Consider the following 25,674-nt stretch of genomic DNA (forward strand, 5'->3'; position numbering starts at 1 on the left):
AATCTAAACATCCAAAAATGTCACTTAATTTACTTCCATAATTAATTGATAATGTTGCTACTATTTGGATACAACAAAACAGGGAGGAAATAACAAGTACTTCATTCCTAACCTAACACATGCGCTAGCAACTGATACAATTTGAAATTGCAATTCACTGGAACTAACTAGACAGCATTGTTTAACTCTCAGGGTCAGATAAATACACAGGGCTGTCCAAATCACCCATTTGTGCTGAAGCAAATGACTCAGAACTATCTGCACTTGAAAGGGAAGAAGGCGATCCATCAGAGTCCGACATCCCCTCATCATGCATAATGATGTGTTCATCATCAATCTCAGATGTATCTGATCCAGAACCACCTAGGAGCTTGTTTATGGCTCCTTTTGCAGTTTCTGTGAACCATTCATCCTCCGGTAGGGCACTAATTAGAAAGACATTTTCATTAATGAGGCTCATACATAAAGAAGATGAAAAGCAGTAAGCTAGGTGAACGAGGTATACTTTTGTGGATCTATGCCCCTGGCAGAAAACGTCCTGACTGCACGCGCAATTATGTCTGATGATATTTGATGCACATGTCTTGATGGATAGCCCGCAAATCGTGCAATTTCAACAGTGAAATGCATGTCAAGAATTAACTGTCAAACAAAAAGTTGATATAAGGATACAAAAAGGGTTTTATCATTAACTCAAATATAGAACATCAAAATATTTGCTTAACAAGAGAGTATTTCACGTTGAACCTCACAAATGAATGTTAGTATAACAGAGTCTGGTCAAAGACTAAGGTATCCTTTTGGTATTTCACCAAGTTAACAGCTAACGAGAGAATGTCATAAGCTCTTAACTCTAAAACTTACCAATTAACATCTCATACCGATTGGGCTGAGGAAGTAATAAGAGCATGGACAAGATATCTTCATTTTCTTTCTTTTGACAAGGAACAAGATACCCTCATTGTCAAACACCCAGATACCCGAAGAGTTACTTTTAGAAAGAGGTAGCACACAAACAACCGTCCTATGCCCAACTATATATCCTTTAAAAATGTCCATCCAGGAATTTCTAAACAGTTTTGGACTTGAATCTGCAATAGAGCCATACAATATATTCTGTTGTTCTACCCTTCATACAGAGTTCAAATTAAACAAAGCTATAACAGCTCCTACACACTATTCCAAATTGAATGTCCGGGTAGGAGACGTGACGACAGGTGATAAGGTGAAAAGTAAAATGAAATTGTGCTAATAATCTATTATATTCAGGTAGTACAGCTAAAGACAGGGTAGTAGATATAACAAAATACCTGCAGCAAACCCAGCGGCTGCAGAGGAGCTGACTCATCCTCTAGAACACTCCAGAATTCTTGTTCATCAGACAACCACATTACCACAGTCTCTGTCAGCCTGGCAAGCAAAACCTTCTGTATCTTATCTCTTCCTAGAAGAACATCTCCTGCCACAGTTGCTAATTGCTGCAGCTTACCAAATAATGCCTACAGGTTTGAAGAATATCACCTTTAAGTTACATGAAAGGGTTGGAAACATAAGCATTTTATAAGGTTCTCATTTAGCAGAAACTGTTGAAAGTACTTCGTAAGAAAATCACGAATATTACCACTTGGATAGTTAGATAAGAATTGTCAAACAGTTGTAAACGACCATCAGAGAGACAACATAATAGAAACTATGTTTCAGTTTACAATGGTCCAAAGTTTCAAATCCCAGGGAGCATCCGCTGCTTGAACTTTATAATAAAGCCAAATGAGCATCTGCTGAATAAAATGATGAATGATTGTCTAATTTAGTTATTTTTAAAAAAAATAGAATACTTGCGTTTGGCCATGAAATTTTTTCCACTTTTTTACACATTTGGCCATAAAATTTCGGAAGAATTTGAAAAACACCAAAAAGGTGTTCACTTTTCTCACTCCAAATTACTCACAAAAAGTCAAAAAACAACTCCAAATTGTATTCATGACCAAACACAACTGGCATTTTCAAGTATCATTTTTCACCTTAAGAACAAAAACTACTTTTTTCAAAAATTTCACAATAGAACATGGCCACGCCCACTTAGAATATCCTTAAAGTTGCTACTACAAAGCAGTGATTGCTGACAAGCAGAATAACTGGAACTGAAGGCTTTGGGGGGGGGGGGGGGGGGGGGTTACATACTAACAGCAACGCAACACCAATGATGAACCAGAAACGCAACAGACACAGCATTAACCTTCTTGGATAAAGGGATATTACACATTCAGTCACCCAATTCACAAAAAGGAAAACTTAATTAATCTTGGACCGTTCTTTGTGAAGAGAGAAAAGAAGAGAACAAACTAAAGAAGGGCAAAAGAATTAACTAGGGTGTGCTATTCATAGCAGCAATAAGTAAGGATCATTTGGAAACTAGGACACAAAAGAATTACAGTACCTGAAATGGCAATGAAGGTAGTGGATCAGTGTCCCATATTGTATCTTGCCCAACACCACTCAAATAAATCTGAGCATCTAAACGTGCATCACCATCTCTTGAGTATATGAAATTAACAACATATTGTCGACAGAAATTATCTCTAAGTTTGTCCAGTGAATGCTGAAGTTGACGCCTCCAGTCCTTGAGTTCTACGGTATTGTTCGCGGCAGGCATCATATTTTCAGACCCCACTTCCTTGCTTTCATTAAGAACATTCCAAATTCTAGATACAACCATAGGCAGTAGTTCCTCAGCAATGGTAAATGCAGTTCCCAATAGTGCAAGCTGCTGAGAGTCTGTTTCAGCTCTAAAAGGAACAGGTTCTTTCAGTTCAGTGAGATTATCATCCTCAGAAAGACCAGGCAGAGCTTTAATCAATGAATCCACATACTTGTCAAAAAGATGTGCAATTCTGGTCAATATGTTAGTTCCAAAATGTAGAATGACTAAGTGGGTGAGCTTCTCCACTATTTCCTGCAGAGGAGGCCAAAGTTGGATCAAATTATTATTAAGCCATCATTACAAGAAACAGACATCTGATGCAATGTCTCTTCAGCATGTAAAACTATTTTTTTTTTCTTATAAGTTTCAAGAGAACATACAAGAATACATTGCACACCTATAAGCCAAGTTATTTAAAAGAACTTGCATTACAACTATAACAAGGCGAGGGAGATCTTTATTGAGGGGAATTTTAAATCTGCACTGTGCACTTCGTGAATCTAAGTCCATGGAATACAGTAATAACATTTGAGCAATCAGATGACCAAACATTAATAAATAAGGATTAAGACCATACTTTGACTACATATATGAATCTCATTCCACTTTCAACAAGCAGAGTATCAGATGTAGTTGCAAATGTAGATAAAGGAGATGCAAATCGAGGTGACAATGGTTTCCCTTCATCACTTGAAGCAAAATCAAGAACCACTTTTCTGGCTCGTATATAGTTCAACTCGAGGACTTCTTCCATATATGGGTGCAAAAGCACCAAGAGTAATTTTGACAGTTTAAGGCCCTGTTTCTCCAAGGCATTACAGTGGTTAAGACTGGCTTGAACACAAACACTTGCTGCATGTAAAGCAGCAGCTTCATCAGAGGGCGGTGCGTGTTCTTTAACCAACCGCACAAAGTATTCAATTTCCCTTTCTGCCCACTGGATAATTCTGTTGCTATAAACAGGATTGTCACCAAACATTACACCAGATTCCTTAGTAGTCAAAGAAATGGTGGAGAACACAAGGTTAGACAATGTGGCTGAATAAGTCTCGGGATAACAAGGACAAAGGGGAAGGAAAGCCTCAATACTTTTCTGAAGACGAGATCTGTATGACTTAACAAGTAGCTGATGTGCCAAAGAACCTTTACCAAGCTTGAGCAAACCAGACAAGGCCTTCTTAAGTTCAACAATGCCAATTGAAGGTCGTTCAGTGATCTCAACCAGCTGATTCTCGAGCATCTTTTTTCTTTTAGACAAAGCAGATTTAAAAGATGAGGGTTCAGTAGATGAAGTGTCTCCTGAAATTTTCAGCTCAGGATGACTTCTTTCTTTAGCATCTATTGCCTCTATTACTTCCTCAATCTTGTGCTCAGCCAGAAGAACATCAATATTCTCCAAAAACAACACATTTTCATCTTCCATGTCATTCATGAAAGTATCACCATAATCAGCGCTTTGAGAACTTTCATTAGCTTCTTGGACATCACCACTAGCTTGGCTCCATTCATCCAATTCTCTGCATACACCATTCATGAGATCTTGAACAAGAATCCCCTGTGCGGATATATGCTTTCTAAGCTCATTAAGCTCATGTTCTGTTTCCACCACTTCCTCGGACAATCTACAATGACAAGAACAGATTAGAAGTTGACCTTTGCATGTAGAGGGGTCACGTACCATTACATGAATTCATTTAAGGTTGCGTATCTGATAAGAGTGTATATAAGTATGCAATTTATTCTTTATTTTTTAAAAGTATTTATCATGTGTCATTTTCTTATGGATGAAATTAAAATCCACCTCCACTAAATTTTTTTTATATAAATCTAATAGTTTTTTATTTCTATAGCTTTTTCTTCTTATTTTTTTATGAAGTTTGTTTTGGGATCAAGAAGAGGGATATTGTTTTGATTTGGATAAATTATGGGGAAAAAATTTTAAAAAATAATTTTTTATTTGCTGTAGTTTTTTTAAAAATTTAGTTTTTTATGGTCATCAAGCTTGTATATTGTTTTGGTTTGGATAAATTATGAAAAAAAAATTGAAAAACTTATTTAAAAAATCTTTTAGTTATACGTATTATTACAAGATAGTTTTACAATAACTATCTAAAAACTATCTTGTAATAGAAAAAAAAATATTTATTTATTTTTAACTATCTTGTAATAACTAATTTAGTTTAAAATATTTTTTTTACTATCTTGTAATAACTAAAAAATAATTTAGTTATACGTATAACTAAATTTTTTAGTTATTTTATTTATGCGTATTGTAAAAAAATCAATATTATTAAACAGTACAGAAAAATCAAGCCAAGAACTAAAAAAAATCTAGTCTTGTTTTTTCTGGTTGACCGTATAAAAAAAATCCTAGTCTTGTTTATCAATGTAGCTTTTAAAAAAATAAATTGGAGGGGGGGGGGGGTCTTGAAGAGGTATATTATTTTTGGCTTATATAAATTATGAAAAAAAATTAGTGGAGGTGGGATTTTTATTTCATCCAATAAGAAAATGACACATGATAAATACTTGTAAAAAATAAAAAATAAAAAGAGGGTTGTTAGTTTCAAGGGTTAAAGTTAGCCAAAAAAGGTGGATGGAAGGGTATTTTTAGACCAAAAAGATGAGTAGAAGGGTATTTTTACACCAAAAGGTGGATGAAGGGTATTTTTTAACATTTTCCTGTAGTTCAGGGGTATTTTTGGCCATTTTTCCATTAGGAAAATAAGAAGAGCAATGTGATGATGATTACTCTCCTATTTCGCAAAAAGATGCAAGAGCAATTCATCCCTTTGACACATGCTATCTCTGCTTTTGGTTCCTCTACCCGATTATGCACGTAAAGCGTTCAGTATTGATGTTAGCACTTCTGATCAAATCGATAATGGAAATATTATATTTGTTAAATCTGACTGCCATTCTGTTAAATTAACTCTTATTATCCTTCTTTAAATGTTTTTAAATATAACAAACAAAAAGTAAACAAATAATATAGAAGGATACCCAAAAAAGGAAGCATAAAACAGGGGCCAAAATGCATTTTTCCAGATAAATATTAGATATTTTCTAATGATGTGCATATAAACCAACTTTTCAAAGGATGTGTCTCTCCAAACCTCTCTACTTCTTACTGTTTCCTCACAACCGAAGTCCCGCCCCCCCCTCCCCCTAGAACTATATAGATGGAAAATCACGTCAGGTTCCCTCTACAGTTCTAATGAAGGATTCTCAGTATCAGAGCCTAGAACATCAAGAGAAAACTAATAAAAAGTGGAGACAGTTGGGTTGGTTTTTGGTTCTAGACACAGGACATGTGTCCATTTTCTATCGACATGAACTCAATGTCAGACTTTAGTACGAGTCCAAATACATAGACTACCAGATAGTTCTCATGGTCTCCTAGCTGTGAAGGGATACCGCCTTCTGCACAAATTATATCACAACTCTTTAAGGTAGCAGTGCCTGTATTTGTCAATGATACGCATTTTCTCATTTTTCGGAAATAGCCTCTCTACCTCTTTGAGGTAGACGTAAGATCTACGTACACTCTACCCTCCCCAGACCCCACTTAGTGGGATTTCACTGGGAATGTTGTTGTTGTTGTACACATTTTCTCATTTAACACAAAGTTTTAAGATGTTTTGCTATTGTGCCCTTGGAAATTTAAGTTTTTAACAGACTGGTAAGCACAGCTTCCATAGAAAAGGCAGGAAAACAGTTTATGAAAATGTGGCATTGAACAGAATTCTCTTCCACTTTCTTTTGGTCTAGTAAAAGAGTTTCGTCAACCAATACCTCAAGAAGGCCAAGCACTTTGTTCGAGTATTACCACACAGGTTCTCTACCGCATCCTTCAAATCCAAAAGCTCAAAACAGATTTTCCTAATTCCCTGAACAACTCAGAACAATAAACTGGGGAACTCATAAGAAAGACAAAAAATGACAAAATCAGCAAGCACTCTAGAAATAGCGGGAAAGATAAAGACTTCTTTTCTCTGTGATCTATTGAAGAATTAATGAAAAAGAAATGGAGAAAGGCAAAATGCAGAGCAGCACTACCTTCAATAAATTTATATTCAAGGAAATTGAGTATGCATTTTTTGGAAATAAAAAAAGGTAGAAGTTTGGCACGTAACAAGCACTTAAAGATGTTTGTACTTCCAATGTTTTTCCTATCTATTCATGGTATACAGAATTCCTAATATCAACAAAACAGAGGTTGTTGTCCTTTGCCATTACAAGCTTGTTGAGAAATTCTCTTCCACAAGGGGAACATGTCCAAAAGGAAATCAAGTTCTCTTATTGCAGCCAACATATCTCCACAAAAAAAAAGTTAAGGAATGTAAGGGACTAGTCTTGAATATAAATGTCAGAATATACTATCAAAGATCAATAGGGAAGAACTCGTATTAAAATTGGTTGAAGATATATACAAGAGAAGCTCTAATACAGGAACTTTAGTCTACCTACAATAAAATAAGCAATTATTTTGTATGTCTAATAATATATTCTTTTTGGATATGGATTGTGTGAGCATCACGACAGGTAGTCAAGGCAATTCTACCCACCAAGGCTGGAGTATATAGGCTCAAATCAAGTATTGAAGTGGGATTCGAACATGGGATTTCTAGGTTGTTACTCCCATGACACAACCTCTAGGTCATCCCCTTATGAACAAAAAGGGGCATCCATTAACTTTCTTCCTTGAATCTTTTATTTGGGAAAAAAAAAAATCAGCCTTCCACTTGTTGACAAAGGCAGATTTTTTAAACCCCCTTGCCTTCTTTTCCCAACCCCTCTTATTTGATCATTATTCCTCACTTCTACTCACCGCATCGCCAACCATTCTCCCCATTTTAGCCTTTACCCTAATGATGGTTGCAAGCATTCTGGTATGATCCACTACATTTGCTCATTTTAACTCTCAACGACAGTCTGGAATTACTATGGTCAAGACCAAGAACAGAAAGTATTCCAAACTCTACTATCAAAAAAGTCCTCGTAAATATACTAATTTCTAGATAAGGTCCTCATAAATGTACTCATATTGACAAGAATCATGCCAAACTATATCTAGTGAGGTTACCTAAGAATTATCCACTTGGAAGATGATTTGAAGAAATTTATTGAATCAACGATTGATAAAATTAAAGAAGACACTAGTACTACTGGCACATTAATACATCAGTTATAGAGGTTGAAATTTTCTAGTTAAAAGCGAAAAATCCCCGGTTGCAAGGAAGAGCATCTTTGATGCATAGAGAAGCTATACATAATTAACTAACATCCAAAAATGCTTAACAGCCCCATCACACATGATTAGTTCAAACACTCTATGTAGCTCATTATGCGTCCACATATAGATGAAACTGATAGCTTCTTAGCTTCCCTACTTCCAATAATCAGATCCAAGAACCAGTCATGTAGAACAGAGAAAACAACAATTATAGCTAGTTTTAAGCCCGGTTCTCCCTCAAAAATCACACGCATTGTCACCAACAAAAATTCATGAACAAAGGAGCCAGCTCTTGTCCCAGCATAATATGTGTTTTTAGCATATAACCAAGTTAAGACAGACACACTTCAGGAAGACCTAAGCCAAATATCAAACAAAATCAATTTAACATTTTCACCAAAGCACTAACATTTTACACCCAGCACTTGAAAGAATAACCTAGGAAACCAAATTGAATTTGAACTCCCAAAATAAGGAACACCCACTTAACTATTCACAACATGGAAGAACTAAAGCTTAGTGTCTCTTCAGCATGTAAAACTATGTTTTTTTCTATCACCATAAAAAGGGGCAACCCAAGAAACCAAAATTAATAAGAATTTCAAAACATATAAAAAAAAACTCACAAATTTAGCTCAGAAAATAGATCTACTTCAAGGGAAGAACAAAACACACTTCCACATTTCATCTAGTACCAAAATTTTACTTCCAGCACTTGAAGAGAAAACCCAACTACAACTCCAAAAATAAAGAACACCCACATGAAAAGTTCCAAACTTGATCCCGAAAATTGATCAAAATCCAAGAAAGAAGGAAACCCCAACAACAAATAAGAGCAGTTGAATTTGCTATCATGCTTATTTTCTCAGTTAATGAAACAAAATGGGGGTGAAAAGAAAGTATAGAAAATGCAAAAGATGGTACCTTTTCAGTCTTGGACTGGTAAACTGAGTCGATCTTGGACTGAGGGGTAACACTTTCAATACATGGGAAATCATCTTCTTCTTCACTGCTTTCCATCCTCATTTTGGTGTTCCAAGAATAGAGTTCGAACCAGTAGATTTTCCGCTTTTGCAGCTATCAAAATGGGAAAAATGAACAGAGACAGAGTTTAGTGGACTTCGCCTTGAAATTGGAGAGTTCGAAAAAGTAGCCTTTCTATTATGGGCGACTGTGACTTTGGTTAAATAGGAGTATTATACAATTCGTATCGGTTAAAAATAAATTGTCTGAAATTTCTGAAGTAATAATCTTTGGTTCACATATATTATTATTTTATTGTTGTTTTATTTTTAATATTAATTATTTATTTAAAAAATTATTTTTTAAAATTAAAAATTATACATTAATTAATGTAAATATTTTAATAAAATATTCTTATTAGTCGCTATTTTAAGTTCAAAATTGACAAATAAAAATGAAAAAAAAATATTACAATCTGTTGGTTTGCTTGTTTTTTCGTGCTTATCAACATGATTATAATATTAAGTATTTCTAAAGTATCTAATTTTGATATTGAGTAGGATTCACCAGCTACTAGAATGTAAAAAAGACATATTAAGATAAATTTTCTTTTGTTTGTTAATCTGATATTATGTGGTTCTATATTATTATAGTAAAATCTTTATAAATGCATATGTTTGGGATTGAAAAAAATATTTATTTGTCGAGATTATTAGTTTATCGATAAATGCATAAAATATTTATTATTTTAGAAAGTATTTTGCAGTATGTGTCATAAGAAAGAAAAAAATTGAATGAAGAATTTCAAAAGTTTAAATCTAGGAAACTAAAAAGTATAGTCTTTGCATATTTATTATTTAAATCTAGGAAAGCTAAGCGAATTTAGTGAAGTTTAATGTTTTTAATTGTATTCATCTATATAGAATATGAAGAGATTTTATGTTAATTATAAAAGGAAAAAGCTAGATGTTTAAAAATTATAATTCAAGTATAATATCTTCTCGTCATTTGAAAGGCGTACAAAAATCGTCTTTAACCAATAAAATAAGAAACGCAATATGTGAGCATAAGAAAGAGAATCCAACTATTAGCCAAAAAGATTTGCAAGCATGAGTGAAACAAAAGTTTGATTTGATTATTAGTCAATCAATAATATCGCACACTCTCAAAAGGTCGGCAGAGTATTTGTCAAATGAGATGAAAAATAGAGATGCCAAGAGGAAACAACAACAACAACAACAACAAGCCCAGTATAGTCCCACCATGTGGGGTCTGGAAGAGTAGAGTGTACACAGACCTAACTCCCACCTTGAAAGGTAGGGCGGCTGTTTCCGAAAGACACTCAGCTTAAGAGAGAAGAACAATAAAGGAGAAACAAGAAAAACAAGACATAGGTTAGTAGAGCCAAGCATATCGAAAATAATATAAAAATATGAGAAATGAGAGCAAGAAAGTCAGGGTAGGAAAGACCGGAAAGAAAGGAGCATTAACTACTATAGATAAATAGGATACCCAAAGTAAATCGGACCAACAAATATAAGCAGTAATCAAATACAGAAATCAAATGTTAATAAACAAATGAGCAAAACTACGACTACTATAGAGAAAAGATAAGCCACCTAGCCCACTATCTTAGTCTGAGTCCTCCACAGCCTCCTATCTAAGGTCATGTCCTCGGTAAGCTGCAACTGTGCCATATCATGTCTAATCACCTCTTCCCAATACTTCTTCGGCCTCCCTTTGCCCCTCCTGAAACCGTCCATAACCAACCTCTCGCACCTCCGCACTGGAGCATCTGTGTCTCTCATCTTCACATGCTCAAACCATCTCAGTCTCGCTTCCCGCATATTGTCCTCCACCGATGTCACTCCCACCTTGTCTTGGATATCTTCATTCCTAATTCTATCCATCCTAGTGTGCCCACACATCCACCGCAGCATTCGCATTTTTGCGACTTTCATCTTCTGAACATGAAGTTTCTTGATTGGCCAACACTCCACCCCGTATAATAGAGTCGGTCTAACCACCACTTTGTATAACTTGCCTTTGAGTTTTGATGGCACTTTATTGTCACACAGCACTCCGGAGGCGAGCCTTCATTTCATCCACCCTGCACCAATACGGTGTGCAACATCGTCGTCGATATCCCCATCTTCTTGTATAATAGACCCAAGATACTTGAAGCTTCTTTTCTTTTGAATGACCTGGGTACCAAGCCTCACTTCCCCATCAGCCTCACGTGGCAGGCCACTGAACCTGCACTCCAAGTATTCTATGTTGGTCCTACTCAATTTAAATCTTTTAGACTCCAACATCTGTCTCCAGCCCCCCAGCTTGTCATTAACTCCGTTGCGAGTCTCGTCAATCAGGACTATGTCATGCGCGAACAACATACACCAAGGCACCTCACCTTGTATTTTTCTTGTCAATTAATCCATCATCAGGGCGAATAGAAATGGGCTAAGAGTCAATCTCTGGTGCAACCCCATCGTGACAAAAAAGTGCTCTGAGTCCCCTCCTACTGTCCTTACCCTGGTCTTAGCTCCATCGTACATGTATTTAATCACTTTAATGTACGCCACAGGTATACATTTCGCCTCCAAGCATCTCCATAGGACTTCTCTTGGCACTTTGTCATAGGCCTTTTTTAGGTCAATGAATATCATGTGTAAGTCCCTCTTTCGCTCTCTATACTGCTCCACCAATCTCCTTACAATATGAATGACTTCTGTAGTCGAGCGCCCCGGCATGAATCCAAACTGGTTCTCTGAAATAGACATACTTCTCCTCACCCTAAGAGGAAAAAACCAGCAAAATACCCTGATTTAGAGAAAGTTTTGTACGAGTGATTTCTTCAAATGCAAGAGAAAGTGAACATATCAGGGAAAATTATTCAAGGAAAAGCAAAAGATCTTATCCTGAAAATGTATGGTGAAACCAATCCAGAATTCAGCTTGTCTTTTGGTTGGTTAGAACGTTTCAAGTCAAGATACGGAATTAACTCTTATAGACGTTTTGGTGAAAGTGGTTCAGTTATCATGAAGAACATTGAAAACGAATTGCCTAGCATATGATCAAAACTAGATCAGTTTGAATTGAAAGATATTTATAATATGGATAAAACTGGATTATTTTACCGATTGGAAGTTGATCATTCACTTGCTACCAAGCAGCTTGAAGGTCGCAAAAAAGACAAAGAGAGAATTACTCTTGCTCTTTGTTGCAATGGTGATGGATCTGACAAAGTACTATTGTGGATTATTGGTAAGTTTGCAAATCCTATATGCTTTAAAAATGTGAATATGAACAATCTTAATTGCATGTATAGATCCAACAAGAAAGCTTGGATGACTGACTTGCTTTTCCAAGAATATGTTGGCTAGTTTGATAAAAGAATGAATGACAGGAAGATTTTGTTAATAGTAGACAATTGCTCAGCTCATCCAAAGATAGTTGAAGGCCTAAGAAATGTAGAGTTGTTTTTCTTACCTCCTAACACAACGTCTAAGATTCAACCATGTGATGCTGGAATTATTCGAGCATTCAAAGCTCATTATCGTCGTCGTCGTCTTTATTTCAGCATCAAGGCCTTGAGGTTGAAGCACTAAATACTGAAAAAATTAATATTTTGAATGTTATTAATTTTGCTAACTTGGCTTGAAATTTTGATGTGAAAGAAATAACAATTGCAAATTGTTTTCAGCATTGTAAGATCCGGTCAGAAGAAAACAATGTTCTCGAACCACAAGTTGGTGAATTAGATGAAGGTATCTAAGAATTAAATGATGTCATCTCTAATTTAGCTTACAGAAATGTGATGGATGTTGAACATCTTTTGAACTTCCCTAATGAGAATGATACAGTTATGGAATCACCTACAGAGGAAGACATTATTTAATCTGTAATGAATAATGATAATGAGAATGATCCTGAACAAGATGATAATAACATTGTCCCACATGTATCATTAAAGGAGGCATTTCAAGCAATGACTACATTGTCAAACTATTTGGTACAACACGAACAAAATATTCCGCAAATTATGTTCGCTCTTCAAAAAATTAAGGATGAGATTAATTTTGGTTTTGGTGGGAAAAAAAAAATCAACTATAGAATCATATTTTAAAAAGAAATAGTTATTGGTCTAGTATTATTGATTGATTAAATATATATAAATTCTTGATATATTCTAGTAATTATTACTTTATATTTTTTTGGGCCTTTAATACTTTATTTTTAATTATTATCTAATGCATTTAGCGAGAATATTATTTTAATATAACTGGTCAAAGTTAGGACCGGAGAAAAATATTCATTTAGCGAGATTAGTACTTTATCGAATATTATTTTATCGAATATTACTGTACGTAAGCTTTTCCTCTTTCTTGTGATTTGTGAGACAAAACTGTGTTTAATGCACAAACAATCATATTTGCCCATCATTTGGATTAACTTTTTTTTTTTCATTTTTGTAATACTCCCCCCATTTAATATTAAGTGAATTTATGAGGCAATGTATACATATTAAGAAAAATATTTAAGGACATAATTTGAATCATACTTTTCACTATTGCGCTTTGTAAAATCATAAATATAACTTTGTAAGTAGTGTGATTTATCTCCTAGAAAATATAAAATTTCAATAAATGAAAGGTCAAATATGAAAAAAAAATCAAACATCTATCTTGAACTTTGAACAATTTAATTATTTTGAATAATAAAAAATCCATCAAAAATTCACTTAATGAGGAATGGAGGGAGTAATATTCAATTATATACCCTATCATTCATTTTCTTCAACAAAAAAAAAGTTAAATGTAATTAACAAAGACAAATAAAAAAAGTCAAATTACAGACAAGCTAAAAGAAATTGATAATTAGAGCTAAATTCCTAAGTTGGGAACAGAACGTTGGAAATAAAAAGTAGCTCCAACGAGAAGTCGAGAAGTATGGATCTGAATAAAATAACAAAAAAACTGTGTACATTTAAGTGCGATGTAATCAATTTAATATTTTTGCAATATAGTTTGGTAATGTAAACCGTAAATAAAAAAAAAGAATTAGAAGCCCTTTACAAAATGAATAGAAGTGACTTTTTCTAGTTCTCTTATACGTAAAAATCAAAATTTCTTGTAAAGAAGTCATAAAAAAAAATTGAACTACAAAACTTATTCTCCCATAAAAAAAAAGAAGAGAATTTTACATAATATACTTTAAACTGAAAATAGTCGAAACATGAAGTGCGAGTTTGAACACAACAACAACCAAGTACATTTCATTGATAATGTTTAGTACAATACACAATAATGTTACAACATTGCCAAGATTAACAGAGTACTTCTGAAGAAATACATAACAGATAGGAAAACACTTCCATTGATAATTAAGATTGTGGAACAATTGCAGATTACAAATGCTGCAGACAACTTAGGAGGGGAAGAATATGAAGCTTAAAATGTTATTATTCCCCATGTCTTTGGAAACTTGAATCCTATTAAGTGTTTAGTTGAAGAATTAGCATTCACATGGAGGCATCGAGGAAAGCATCAGATACATCAAGTTCCACGTTCAGGTTTCTGGCTGAAGGCATTCCTGCAACCACTTCTTCTTCAATGCCACACTCGTTTGTTCCTCTTCTGATCTTAAAGTAGCCATCCTGCCATGAAGACAAATATACATTTGAGAAGAACATCATAAAGATGTATGCGCTGCTCAATTAACACATCTTCAAGAAGTAGGAAAGATTCAATCACCCAAGAATGCACATGTACAAAAGTATTAGCACGGATATTGAACATTATGAGTCAAGTGTGTAAAGTACTATTAAGAAAGGGTAAAAACCAATGGTTCAACAACTTCTAATATTTTTCGTAGAAGAAGGAATATTTTCACTCAAGTAAAATGTTGAAAGATAAAGGGTTAGATCAAGACATACGTCACCCCAGCCCCTGTTCCATTGATTGGCAAGAAGCTGCAAAGCCGAAAAAAGATGATCAAATTTAGAAAGGACGAAATGATTTTGAAGATTTTAATGGCACAATTTGAAGATGTCAACAAACCCAATAGTCCTCTCCATCCTCAGAGGTTCCCCATCCGATGAGCTTAACAGCATGGCCTCCCATTACATCACCAGTTATGTGCTTGTAAACTCCAGACTTGTAGTGAGCAAAATCCTGTGCTTGAGAAACGGTTTGTCATTCAGTACAAGAAGGTCGCCAATAAAAATAGGAGAAGATAACAGAAAGAGTAATGAAACTAATCCAAGTCGGCAAATATCAATTTCACCAGAAAAGACGATGCTGGATGCACTCACAAGGACACCATGCTGAGGCAAATGCAAGAACAAAATAAGCAGCCTACTACTTAAGTATGCACCTATTGCCAAACAGTACACTTATGCACACACGACACAAATATTTCTAGGCTGAGATATTAGTGCATTTAAACAATGACCTCTAGATATTACTCCTAGTACATTTAAGCAGATCATTGGACTTTCCAACTGGTACTTCTTCATTGTCAAGGACATAATATCCTGGAAGATAAACCTCTACAGATCAATAATTGGCACAATATTTTTACAAACATGGTAGATGGTAACACTAGAATTCAGAAAGGTAGAGTTTGTGACCAGCAATTATTTTGAACTCTGTCTAGCAGCTTATCAACAATTATTTGACAGTTGACCATAGAAAGAAAGTAACTCCAACTATATTTTGCTATTTAATTCAGCCAACCATTATTATTGTCCTCACATATGATCTGTAAGGGAATCACATTAAAACAATTAGAAAGGGGTATTTGTAATATTTAACTAAAGTTTCTCAAAGTACATTAGAATTAGCCTGAATTAAGTCGCCCCAAGCTAACAATAGCATGGGGTATATAGAGAATTGCAGTTCAATTGTAGTTTGGGATTGAGGCATAGTTGTTGTTGTTTAACAGGTTCATCATGTAACATTCAACTTTACATCATATAATAAAAATTGTACCCAAAAATTCAGGATCAGAACTTTACTCTCTTGCTCAATCACTCTTACCTCATAAACTGTAAAAGAGACCTCAACTGGTCCGTTCTTATAAACTTCTGTCATGATACTGTATGGATCGGAGCTGATTAAGTATGCATTGACGCCGAAATGCTTGGACTTAGTCCAGAGTAGATTCTCTTTAACACATTTCCTTTGACACTTGGGGGTGGGATATGCAGGTTCACATCCAGGGTGAGAACATCCCTTATTATCAAAGTAAGGATCACACTGCCAGGAAAAAATTTATTAGTCGAGCATAATGATCCACAATCTTTTTTCTTATCGGTATAAGAATCCCACAATATCTGAAAGATGTAATCTCTCTGAAGTACAATAAGTGTAGAATAAAACTGTATACCTCTTCAGTGACCACACCCTTGCGGACAAAGTATTTCCAAGCTTCTAATGGATACCCACCATCACAACCATCCCCACATAAATAGCCACAGCATGCTACGATATCATTTGCTGACAGAGAGATATTCTGCCTCACACATTAAAATAAAATCATTAGTGACCATGACTAGAATAAACTTGCAAGTTTTTGCATGAAGAAATGAATTTACCAAGCCATAATGAATACAGAAACGATCAGACAATGACTCAGCAGCACCAAAAGCCCAACAAGAACCACAATGTCCCTGAAATACAAACGATCAGATTGTTAGAATACCTGGAAAGAGCAATTAGCGAATTCAAGAGGAAAAACAAATGAGTGAAACTAGAACCAAGACAAGTCACCTGATCTGCGTCGCAAAACACCAGTGCATGAAATCAAAAGATGGAAAGCATTAGTACCATTCTATAGAACTACAGCACTAAACCAAGAAGTGAAGAAACTAACCAAGAATTCTCCCAATAGTGCTACAGTTAGGCCAAGCCACTCGTGCATCAAACTCTTGGGGTAACTTCAAAAGTTCTGGATGAGTTAAAATAGGGATGCCCTTCAAATCACCCTTTCTAGTGGGCTTAACTCCAAGAAGGCGCTTAAATTGGGCAACCTGTGAATGAAGGGTACATGCATTCATAAAAGGAGTAGTGAAGGATGTGGCAATGCACAAAAGAAGTGCAACTAAGTTTTTCCAAAACAAATATAGAGCTTTATGGAAATATCACCGTGAAATCCGAGAATTGAGGGTTCAGTGCAGCTCTCCATCCAGCTTTTTCATTTTCATTAACCTGTTTAACAATTGAGTCCTGTACGATCATTCAAAAAGAACCCGTCACCTTTTAGTTAGATCAGAGTACAATAACAGTAATATCTTCTCCTATCATGAAGGAAATCATACCTGAAGGATTGCAGATTCCGCTTTAGCTTGGGATATTGAATTTTCTGCAACAACCTGCTTGCCGTTCAAAAAATAAATTATGTATTCAACAATGGACTACAGGAAGATTAAATAACTTCGGGTATAGGCTTCAGTATATGGTACTTCAACCAACCAAGACTAAGCTTTCGTATTAATTAGACCTAAAACATCCTCAAATCGGACTGTCAACCTTCTAAATGCTCTTAAATTAAATCTCTAACATCCTAGTCACTGCAATGTCGAAAGCAACATTAAGATTATGAAAGAGATTAAGAACTTGACCATGTAATTTTGGCTCAAGCAGCAAACGCTTCCAACTCTTCCATTTCCCCTTTTTCTAGTTCTTAGCAAAATGGGGGAAGTGTGGAGGTGAAGTCTTCTATTTACCACTTGCAAACTCAACATAGCAGCAAAATGCTGTTCTAGTTTCTAGTATTCTTTAATTTCCAGTCATAACATGCCATGAATTTTCTCTCCCATTTTGACCCACATACTTTTTTCTTTCTTCTACTCGTGAAACACACACAACCAACAACAACAACAACAACAAGCCCAGTATAATCCCACCATGTGGGGTCTGGAGAGGGTAGAGTGTACGCAGACCTAACCCCCACCTTGAAAGGTAGGGCGGCTGTTTCCGAAAGACCCTCGGCTTAAGAGAGAAAAACAAGAGAAGAAAAACAAGAAAAACAAGAAAAACAAGACATAGGTCAGTAGAGCCAACCATATCGAAAACAATATACAAATATGAATAATGAGAGCGAGAAAGTCAGGGTAGGAAAGACCGGAAAGAAAGGAGCATTAACTACTATTGTTGCAAAACCTACACTAGTACTGCAAGTGTATATTGTTTTGCATGCAATTAGCTTCCAATTGGACATTACACCTTCAGAATACTTAATCACACATTGTCATAAGCTAAAACAGTCAAAATTAAACAATATTGGATGATTTCACATAAGGCTGAAAAGTTAACAAGGGAATAAAGACTGGAAAGAAAACTATATTTACTTCGACCAATGTTGATAAATTGATTTGGTACGTAACATTAAGAAGTTAACTGTAAATATATAAACAAATGTTTTCATTTTCTTCATTTGGCAATAGACAATACATACAACTACATGTGCTAGATCTAAATGTTTATGCCTGCCCCCGGATACCGCTTACAAATTACTTAGCATCGAAATATAAATATTAGAACAAGATAGCATAAAGTTGAGGCTCTGGAACCATTTGACAATTCCCATATAACATTGTAGTCAAGGAAATTAAAGAGTGGATATGAACTAGCATAGAATAAACAGTGACCTTGCAGTGCATGGCAAACTAGGATTTGTCTCTGTATGGTTTAACTTAGATTTGAAGATAAGCCTATCGCATATGTTTTACTCTATCTAGAGAGATATATTTTATTCCTTTGGCAAGCACTTAATTGACTTATACAACAACAACAACAACATACCCAGTGTAATCCACAAGTGGTGTTTGGGAGGGGTAGAATGTATGCAAATCATAACCCTACCTTTGTGGGGTAGAGAGGTTGTTTCTGGTAGACCCTCAGACTCAAAAAAGTGTAATCAAAGCAGGATTGAAAGGAAAATAAGGGCATCACAATAACAAGATACTCAATTGACTTATACAATGGATAGAAATAAGAGAGGTTCAAATAGAACATTTCTGTTCCTTTCTTAGGAGTTAGGACCTGGGCAGGATAAGGGTGATTGATTCAAATTGGACAATTTCTTACAATGAAACATCTTTCTACCTTTATGTAATCTTAGAAATATGTACTGTAGAAAATTTCCATCCATTGGCACTTGATTCGCATACACCCTTAAAGCTTATGATATGTGAAAAACAGATATAGACAAAATACCATTACACTATCCATCCCCTCCCCCTTTCCACACTGTCAACCCAACATACTTCCATTTTTTTGGTACATAATATACTTCAACTACATGTATAGATACATCTATATTCCTCCCCCCCCCCCCCCACAAGACTATCCCTCCCCACACAAGGCAACATCTACACACACAAGACTATCCCTCCCCCTCCCCACCCTCCCCCACCCCACCCCCACCACAAAAAAAAAGGAAAAACAAACAAACAAACAGACCCAAGCAGACATCCTCCTCATGTATCGCAGGGAACATAAACAGAAGCTTCAAGAAACTTTTAAAAATTTACCCTTTTTATGAGTACATTAGTTAATTAACTAGTTATTATCATGATTACCAAGATTAAGCTCAAACCAAAAGCTAAAAATGAAAAGGGTATGAGGCTTCGGTCTGATACAATTACTTAATCCATGTAAAAATATCACATATGGTGCTAACTCAACCACAAAAGCGTCAGGTTTGTCTAAGTCCATATAAAAAGACCAATTTTTCATCTCTCTACGGATGTGATACTTCTTAATAATCCATCTATTCATTCATCTAAAGCAATATAAAGCAAACCAATCATCCAAAAACACACAAAAAAAAGAATATGAAAAATCAAGAATCGAACCTGCAAAATAAGGGTAGAGACAGCAACCAAAAGCAAAAAAGTGGTTAAGTGCCTCATTTCTTTGGAGTTGTACAATGGTGGTTTAAAAATGGAGGAACCCCAAAAAAAATAATTATAGAAACAGGAAAAGCTGAATGAATTGTTGGCACCTCTTTCTTGACGCATGAAAAAAGTCTAAAGCTTTATCATGTTAGCGAGATGGAAATTAATCCTCGGGTTTAGGATATTTTGAATTAAAGAATTGTGATTAATTAATGTTCACTTTCCGAGGTCTGGAAAATGGTTAGCTGAGGACCACGTGTGATGTTTTTATTGGATGTAAGAGACGACTAATTTTGTCATTTTAAAGATAAATTAATGATACTATCCACTTGCTAATTTAACATTATTGGAAGAATGGGCCGTAATTTCACTTCTTGTTTTTTTTAATAAAAATATAGAAAAGATAATGTAGTGAGTCTTATGGATATACCTTTCCAACTTGAATAAAAGAAAATAATATTATAAAAAATTTAGTAATAATATGTTGTTACGGTACTAGATTAATTAACATTGAGAAATAAATTCTTAAATATTTAATATTGAAATTTTAATACAATAATTTACTATTTTATGTATATTCAAATATCGTAATTTTAATAAATACTCTAAGCTAGGAATTCCACATCTATATTTTGCAGATGATCTACATATCTTTTCCACGAGTGATTTGAATTCCATTAAGACCCTCCAGCAGTGTTTCTCTCAATTCTCTCGGGCTTCAGGCCTCCAAGCTAATCTTAATAAGAGTTTCATTTATTTTGGAGGGGTGGCACCAGAGGATAGGCAACTAATCAAACAACAGCTTGGATACACGGTAGGGGAACTACCTTTTAAGTATCTTGGGATCCCATTGTCAACAAATAAATTATCAGTACTTCAGTGGTACCCTCTTATAGAGAAGATAATGGCTAGAATCAACTCTTGGACAGCAAAAAAGTTGTCTTATGCTGGCAGAACATAATTAGTTCAGACTGTGTATTTGGAGTTCAATAATATTGGGCACATTTGTTCATTATATCTACAAAGATTATCAAGCTAATTGTGTTGGAAATCAAAATGAAGAGCTACGAAATTTTGGGAATTTTCTGTATATCATTGCATATTGTATCTGTATCTATTTATACAAATACCTAATGAATAAACTATTAAATAAAATAAAAATCCTATACATATGTGTGCTCCTCTTATTGGTCAAATGGATAACAAACTAACTAATTGTTTTTTGTTTCTATGTACAGGTTTCACTAGACTGAGGTGTATGGCTCAGATTTAATTGATCAAACTATTTTCAATGGCTGTGATACAATCTTGGATATTGAATGGCTGTGATGCAATCTCATATATTCAATGGCTTTGATGTAACCTTGGAAATCAATGGTCCTGATGAAGTGTGTCCACTATCTTGGACACATAAAAGAAGACTCTGGAAGTCTTCTGGCTTTCTGAAGTGAAGTGTGTCCGTTCATTTCTTTCTTCTTCTTCTTTCATCTTTCTCTTCATCTTCATCTTGCTTCAGAGATGGCTGTATGCCAACAAATTGAAGGATTATGTCGAAGTTATTGTGCTCTACGGAGGGCCATATAACCAAAAAAGCTTTAGTGGCATGGGACAGAGTCTGCTGTCCTAAATCTACAGATGGTATGGGATTGATTAATATGCAAATATGGAACAAAGAAGCAATGACAAAGATATGTTGGGATCTAGCAAGCAAAGCAAATAAGTTGTGGATAAAATGGATTCAAAATTATTACATAAAAGATCAAAACATATGGCAAATATCAAAACAAGCTAGTTGGATGGTAAAGAAAGTCATGGAGACCAAGAATGTGGTTCATCAAATGTAGCTGATTGGAAACAGAAAAGGGAGCTTGATCAGGCAGTGTTACTTCCACATGATAGGAGAACAATCAAAAATAGAATGAAAATGTCTTATGTTCAAGAATGTAGCCCGACTTCAAGCCTACTTTACTATGTGGCTCATGCTTCACAAGAGACTATCAACTACTGATTGATTAGCTAAATGGGGAATGGGAGTACCTCAATTATGTGTACTGTGTCAAAACACAAATGAGACTATAGAGTACTTGTTTGTCCAATGCCATTTTGGATAAAGCCTATGGAACAGACTGCTTGAATGGAGTCACAATCAGAAATTTAGCTCTACCAACTGAGATCAATTTCTGAGATGGAGCATCCAACATGGGAAAGGAAAGTCATCAGCAACCCAAATATTCAAGATTGTCTTGGCACAATGCATCTATGAAATATGAATTGAGAGAAACAGTCGAATTTTTGTGAAGAAGAGTAGCAATATAGAATACATAACAAAAGAGATAGCTTATACTACTATTGTTAGATCTAAGTCCAGTATAAGAAATATTTTGAATAGTTTTAAATTTTAAGCAATAAATATGATAAAACTCTAGAACAAAGCATGCTGTGAAGGCTGCTTACTTGTAATAACTTGCTCTTGGTAATTAAATAATAAAATTAGTTACTAAAAAAATAAATATCTTATTGTTCATGTTAAGACGAGTCATATGTTTTTCTCTAACTTTACGCCTAAGTTTTTATACTGTATAAAATTGTGTGGCGTGTGTACAACTTGGACGGGATGGGATGGCAGGCATGGCCACCGTTTTAATTTAATTATTTTATTTTTTTTAGTCCATCTTAATATATATATTTCTTAAATTTATTTTTTCACATGACATGTTTAAGATTATAAAATTAAAAGATATTTTGATCTATATTTTACGTATTTTAAATTTAAGATCAATGGCGAAGACATAGTTTATACTAAAGGGGATTCAAAATATATAAAAGTAAATACACAAAAAAGTAGAATAGAATTCAACAACTATTTTATACACATCAAAAATAATTTAAACCATATATAAATAATGTAATTTTTCGTTAAATGTATGCATTTTACTTATTTTTGTACTCCAAAAAAATTACACATTCTGGCCATTTTGTAGTAAACAATACACATATACATGGAATATAATTAAAAATAATCTACAAATACTTTGATTTATTTAGTCAAAATCCTTGGTCAGCGATTGAGGAGTGTAGTTTGAGTTAGGATGTTCACATGTCGGTTTGGACAGGTTATTGATTAAAATTAAAACTAAACTAATTTAATCGATTTTCAAAATATTAAAAGCAAATCAAACTAAATATAATCTACATTTATCGGTGTGGTTGTTATGGTTTTGGTTTGATTTGGTTCGGTTCGGTATTTGATTATGAACTATACACAAAAATAAGAGAAACAATTTGTCAATAGGAATAAAAAGACAAGAATTCATTCAAAAAGAAAAATAGTTAGAACGACTAGCATTATAGAACTTTCGATCACTAAATTTACTTTGAATCAAGCTTTAAAATTCACTACTCTAGCCTAGACAAGGAAGAGATAGTGATATTCCTAGTCCCACCAAGAACTACCTCAGACATTCATATACATGAAATCAATAAGATAAATGCCCTTGTCTTGAATGTTTTTGCTTTTATAAAAATTATATATATTTTGATGAAAACATATATAATATATTTATAATTGTTCATAAAAAAACAATATATTAAGTATGTGTAATTGTAAAATGTATGTATATAATTTGTCTATTTTTTCGGTTATTTTTTTGATTTTTTGAACAAATCCAAAACCAAATCAAATATTATTGATTTTTAAAAATGTAAATTCAAACCAAATCAAATCCAAATAAAAATGATTTATTTAATCGATTTAATTAAATTTTAATTTGGGTTGATTTTTATTCAAACCGTGAACACCAGTAATGAAAATATAAAAAGGTGTGTTTGACATTGGCCTAAATTAAAACAAAGGGGGTGAAATTATGATATCTTTCTATTAATTAGCATTAATTTTGTAGATAAAATGAGCGCGAAAATAATCAAAGTCGACGTTTACTCTCTCATCTCAAATTAGTGGTGAGTTCTTTTTTTATACGATCCTTAAGAAAATATTAATGTAGAGAAAGATTGATTATTTTATCTTCATTTATGTCTTGAGATATAATTTTTCTTCAGTAAATATTTAATTTATTAAGGTTTGTAATCTTCAAAAATAACAATTACTAAGAATAAAATGAGGTAAAATGATTAATTTTATTTTCAACTTCTTAAATAATAAATACTTTGAGATAATTATTTTTATAAATCACGACAAAATTTGAGATGGATGGAGTAATAAATAGTTCTCGAGGAAATTATCGGAAAACAAAATTATAGTACTCCCTCCATCCATCTTTACTTATCTAGTACTCCTTCTATTTCATATTAACTGAATTTCTAGAGTTTTTTTCATTATTCAAAATAGTTGAATTGTTCAAAGTTCAAGAGAAATGTTTGAAACTTTTTCCATGTTTACCCTTTCCATTAATGAAGTTTTGTAATTTCCTTGGAGTAAACTACCCGACTTACAAAGTTATACTACAATAAAGGACTGTTTGTATTTATGATTTTACATTTAATAATCTTTATAATACTAATTAAACAAAAGGATAATAGAGAAAAATATGGTTCAAATTTTGTCCATGAATGCTTTTCTTAATATGTGTGCATTAATTACCTTAGAAATTCAACTAATATGAAATAGAGGGAGTATTGACTTGCACATATTTTAAGAAACAATGAATAGAATGATGATTTTACTACAATTCTTTAAATATAATAAATTAAATATTTTGAAATATGTATTGAGAAAATAACTATAGTTAATTTCGAAATCTACTTTAAAGCAGCTCCGTTCTAAGGGAGAATCGACTAAAAAAGAAGCTTTTCATATTTGGTTTTTCATTATTTTTTTTGAGTTTGGCAGATGATAAGTAATAATAAGGTTAAGTTATGAATTAAGTGATAAATTTCTCTTGATTTTTTAAATCGATCAAGTAAAATGGATGTTTATTTTTAATATAGTAAACAAGTAAAAGTAGATGGAGGAAGTATAAGATGAATTAATTTTTTCTTAATTTATATTTATAGTTTGTCAACTATACTATTAAATGTATAAATGAAGAAATTGACAATCATGAAAAAAAGAAAAATGTTGTCATACTTTTTCCACTCAAAAAGAGTCTTTAATTAAAATAAATAAATAAATCGGATGGGTAGTTAATAATTAATTAGGAGTTAATTAGTATAAAATATAGTTAACAAAAGAAAAGTTAATTTATAAAGAAAAAAAAGAAATATAAAAAATCGGATGGGTGGTTAATAATTGATGGGTAGTTAATAATTAATTAAGATTTAATTAGTATAAAATATAGTTAATAAAAGAAAAGTTAATTAATAAAGAAAAGAAAAGAATAGAAATATAAAAATTCGGATGGGTGGTTAATAATTAATTAGGAGCTAATTAGTATAAAATATAGTTAATAAAAGAAGAGTTAATTAATAAAGAAAAGAAAAGAAAAAAATATAAAAAATTGGATGTATAGTTAATAATTAATTAGGAGTTAATTAGTATAAAATATAGTTAATAAAAGAAAAGTTAATTAATAAAAAAAGAAAAGAAAAAAATATAAAAAATTATAATTCCTGACGTGGAGATGATGTGGCACGACGTGGCAGCGAGTGTAATACACCACATACTATAAGAGTGGTGTTATGCGTTCAGGTGTGTAATAGATCGACATGATAGTTTAAGTGTGTAACTGACTTTTCAGTACAACTTCATGAGGGAATTTATGCCTTTTCTCTAAAAAATTTTTACCTTATATATACCATACACCCTGACAACCCCTTAGATTCGCCCTAGTTTAAGACCACAAAATTCAAAAATCTTCCTTATTTTCTTGAATTTCGTGTCAAATCAGAACTAATTGAAATGGAGGGAGTACCAAA

The 25,674-nt window shown here is 33.6% G+C and overlaps 2 protein-coding genes and 1 pseudogene across 3 annotated transcripts; 1 reads left to right on the forward strand and 2 right to left on the reverse strand.

The window, feature by feature from the left end:
- Nucleotides 1–4: 4 nt before the first annotated feature.
- On the reverse strand, nt 5–9,091 carry LOC129873390 (exocyst complex component EXO84C). Of its 2 annotated transcripts, none has more exons than XM_055948475.1 (7): nt 8,862–9,091; nt 6,497–6,591; nt 3,279–4,323; nt 2,438–2,953; nt 1,311–1,499; nt 506–642; nt 5–425 (listed from the first exon to the last, which is right to left on the reverse strand). In XM_055948475.1, the coding sequence occupies exons 1-7, from the start codon at nt 8,961–8,963 to the stop codon at nt 182–184; spliced, it is 2,328 nt and encodes a 775-aa protein (XP_055804450.1). In that variant the 5' UTR covers nt 8,964–9,091; the 3' UTR covers nt 5–181. The 2 variants fall into 2 exon arrangements, with proteins under 2 accessions (XP_055804450.1, XP_055804452.1); XM_055948477.1 differs by having other exon boundaries at nt 6,497–6,613; nt 8,862–8,949.
- A 775-nt stretch (nt 9,092–9,866) lies between these two features.
- On the forward strand, nt 9,867–12,675 carry LOC129872593 (CENP-B homolog protein 2-like; annotated as a pseudogene).
- A 1,472-nt stretch (nt 12,676–14,147) lies between these two features.
- On the reverse strand, nt 14,148–19,974 carry LOC129873340 (cathepsin B-like protease 3). Its single transcript, XM_055948418.1, has 11 exons — nt 19,762–19,974; nt 17,221–17,274; nt 17,048–17,128; nt 16,776–16,932; nt 16,673–16,677; nt 16,498–16,572; nt 16,290–16,415; nt 15,941–16,159; nt 14,960–15,073; nt 14,836–14,871; nt 14,148–14,556 (listed from the first exon to the last, which is right to left on the reverse strand). Exons 1-11 carry the CDS (start codon nt 19,924–19,926, stop codon nt 14,422–14,424), a joined length of 1,167 nt encoding a protein of 388 aa, XP_055804393.1. The 5' UTR covers nt 19,927–19,974; the 3' UTR covers nt 14,148–14,421.
- Between the last annotated feature and the right edge of the window lie 5,700 nt (nt 19,975–25,674).

The sequence above is a fragment of the Solanum dulcamara genome, chromosome 11 (genome assembly GCF_947179165.1).
Source record: "Solanum dulcamara chromosome 11, daSolDulc1.2, whole genome shotgun sequence".
Classification (NCBI taxonomy): Eukaryota; Viridiplantae; Streptophyta; class Magnoliopsida; order Solanales; family Solanaceae; genus Solanum; species Solanum dulcamara.

Bases quoted from the DNA above. Each gene is read 5' to 3' on its own strand.
- LOC129873340 (XM_055948418.1), bottom strand. From the start codon at position 19,926: ATGCGTCAAGAAAGAGGTGCCAACAATTCATTCAGCTTTTCCTGTTTC. The intron at 17,129-17,220 runs GTATGATTTCCT...ATGATCGTACAG, and splicing joins CGGAATCTGCAATCCTTCAG to GACTCAATTGTTAAACAGGT. The intron at 16,160-16,289 runs GTATACAGTTTT...TTTTCCTGGCAG, and splicing joins AGGGTGTGGTCACTGAAGAG to TGTGATCCTTACTTTGATAA.
- LOC129873390 (XM_055948475.1), bottom strand. From the start codon at position 8,963: ATGAGGATGGAAAGCAGTGAAGAAGAAGATGATTTCCCATGTATTGAA. The intron at 4,324-6,496 runs GTATTGGTTGAC...TTGTCATTGTAG, and splicing joins AAGTGCTTGGCCTTCTTGAG to ATTGTCCGAGGAAGTGGTGG. The intron at 2,954-3,278 runs GTATGGTCTTAA...CCTCCTCTGCAG, and splicing joins GATTCATATATGTAGTCAAA to GAAATAGTGGAGAAGCTCAC.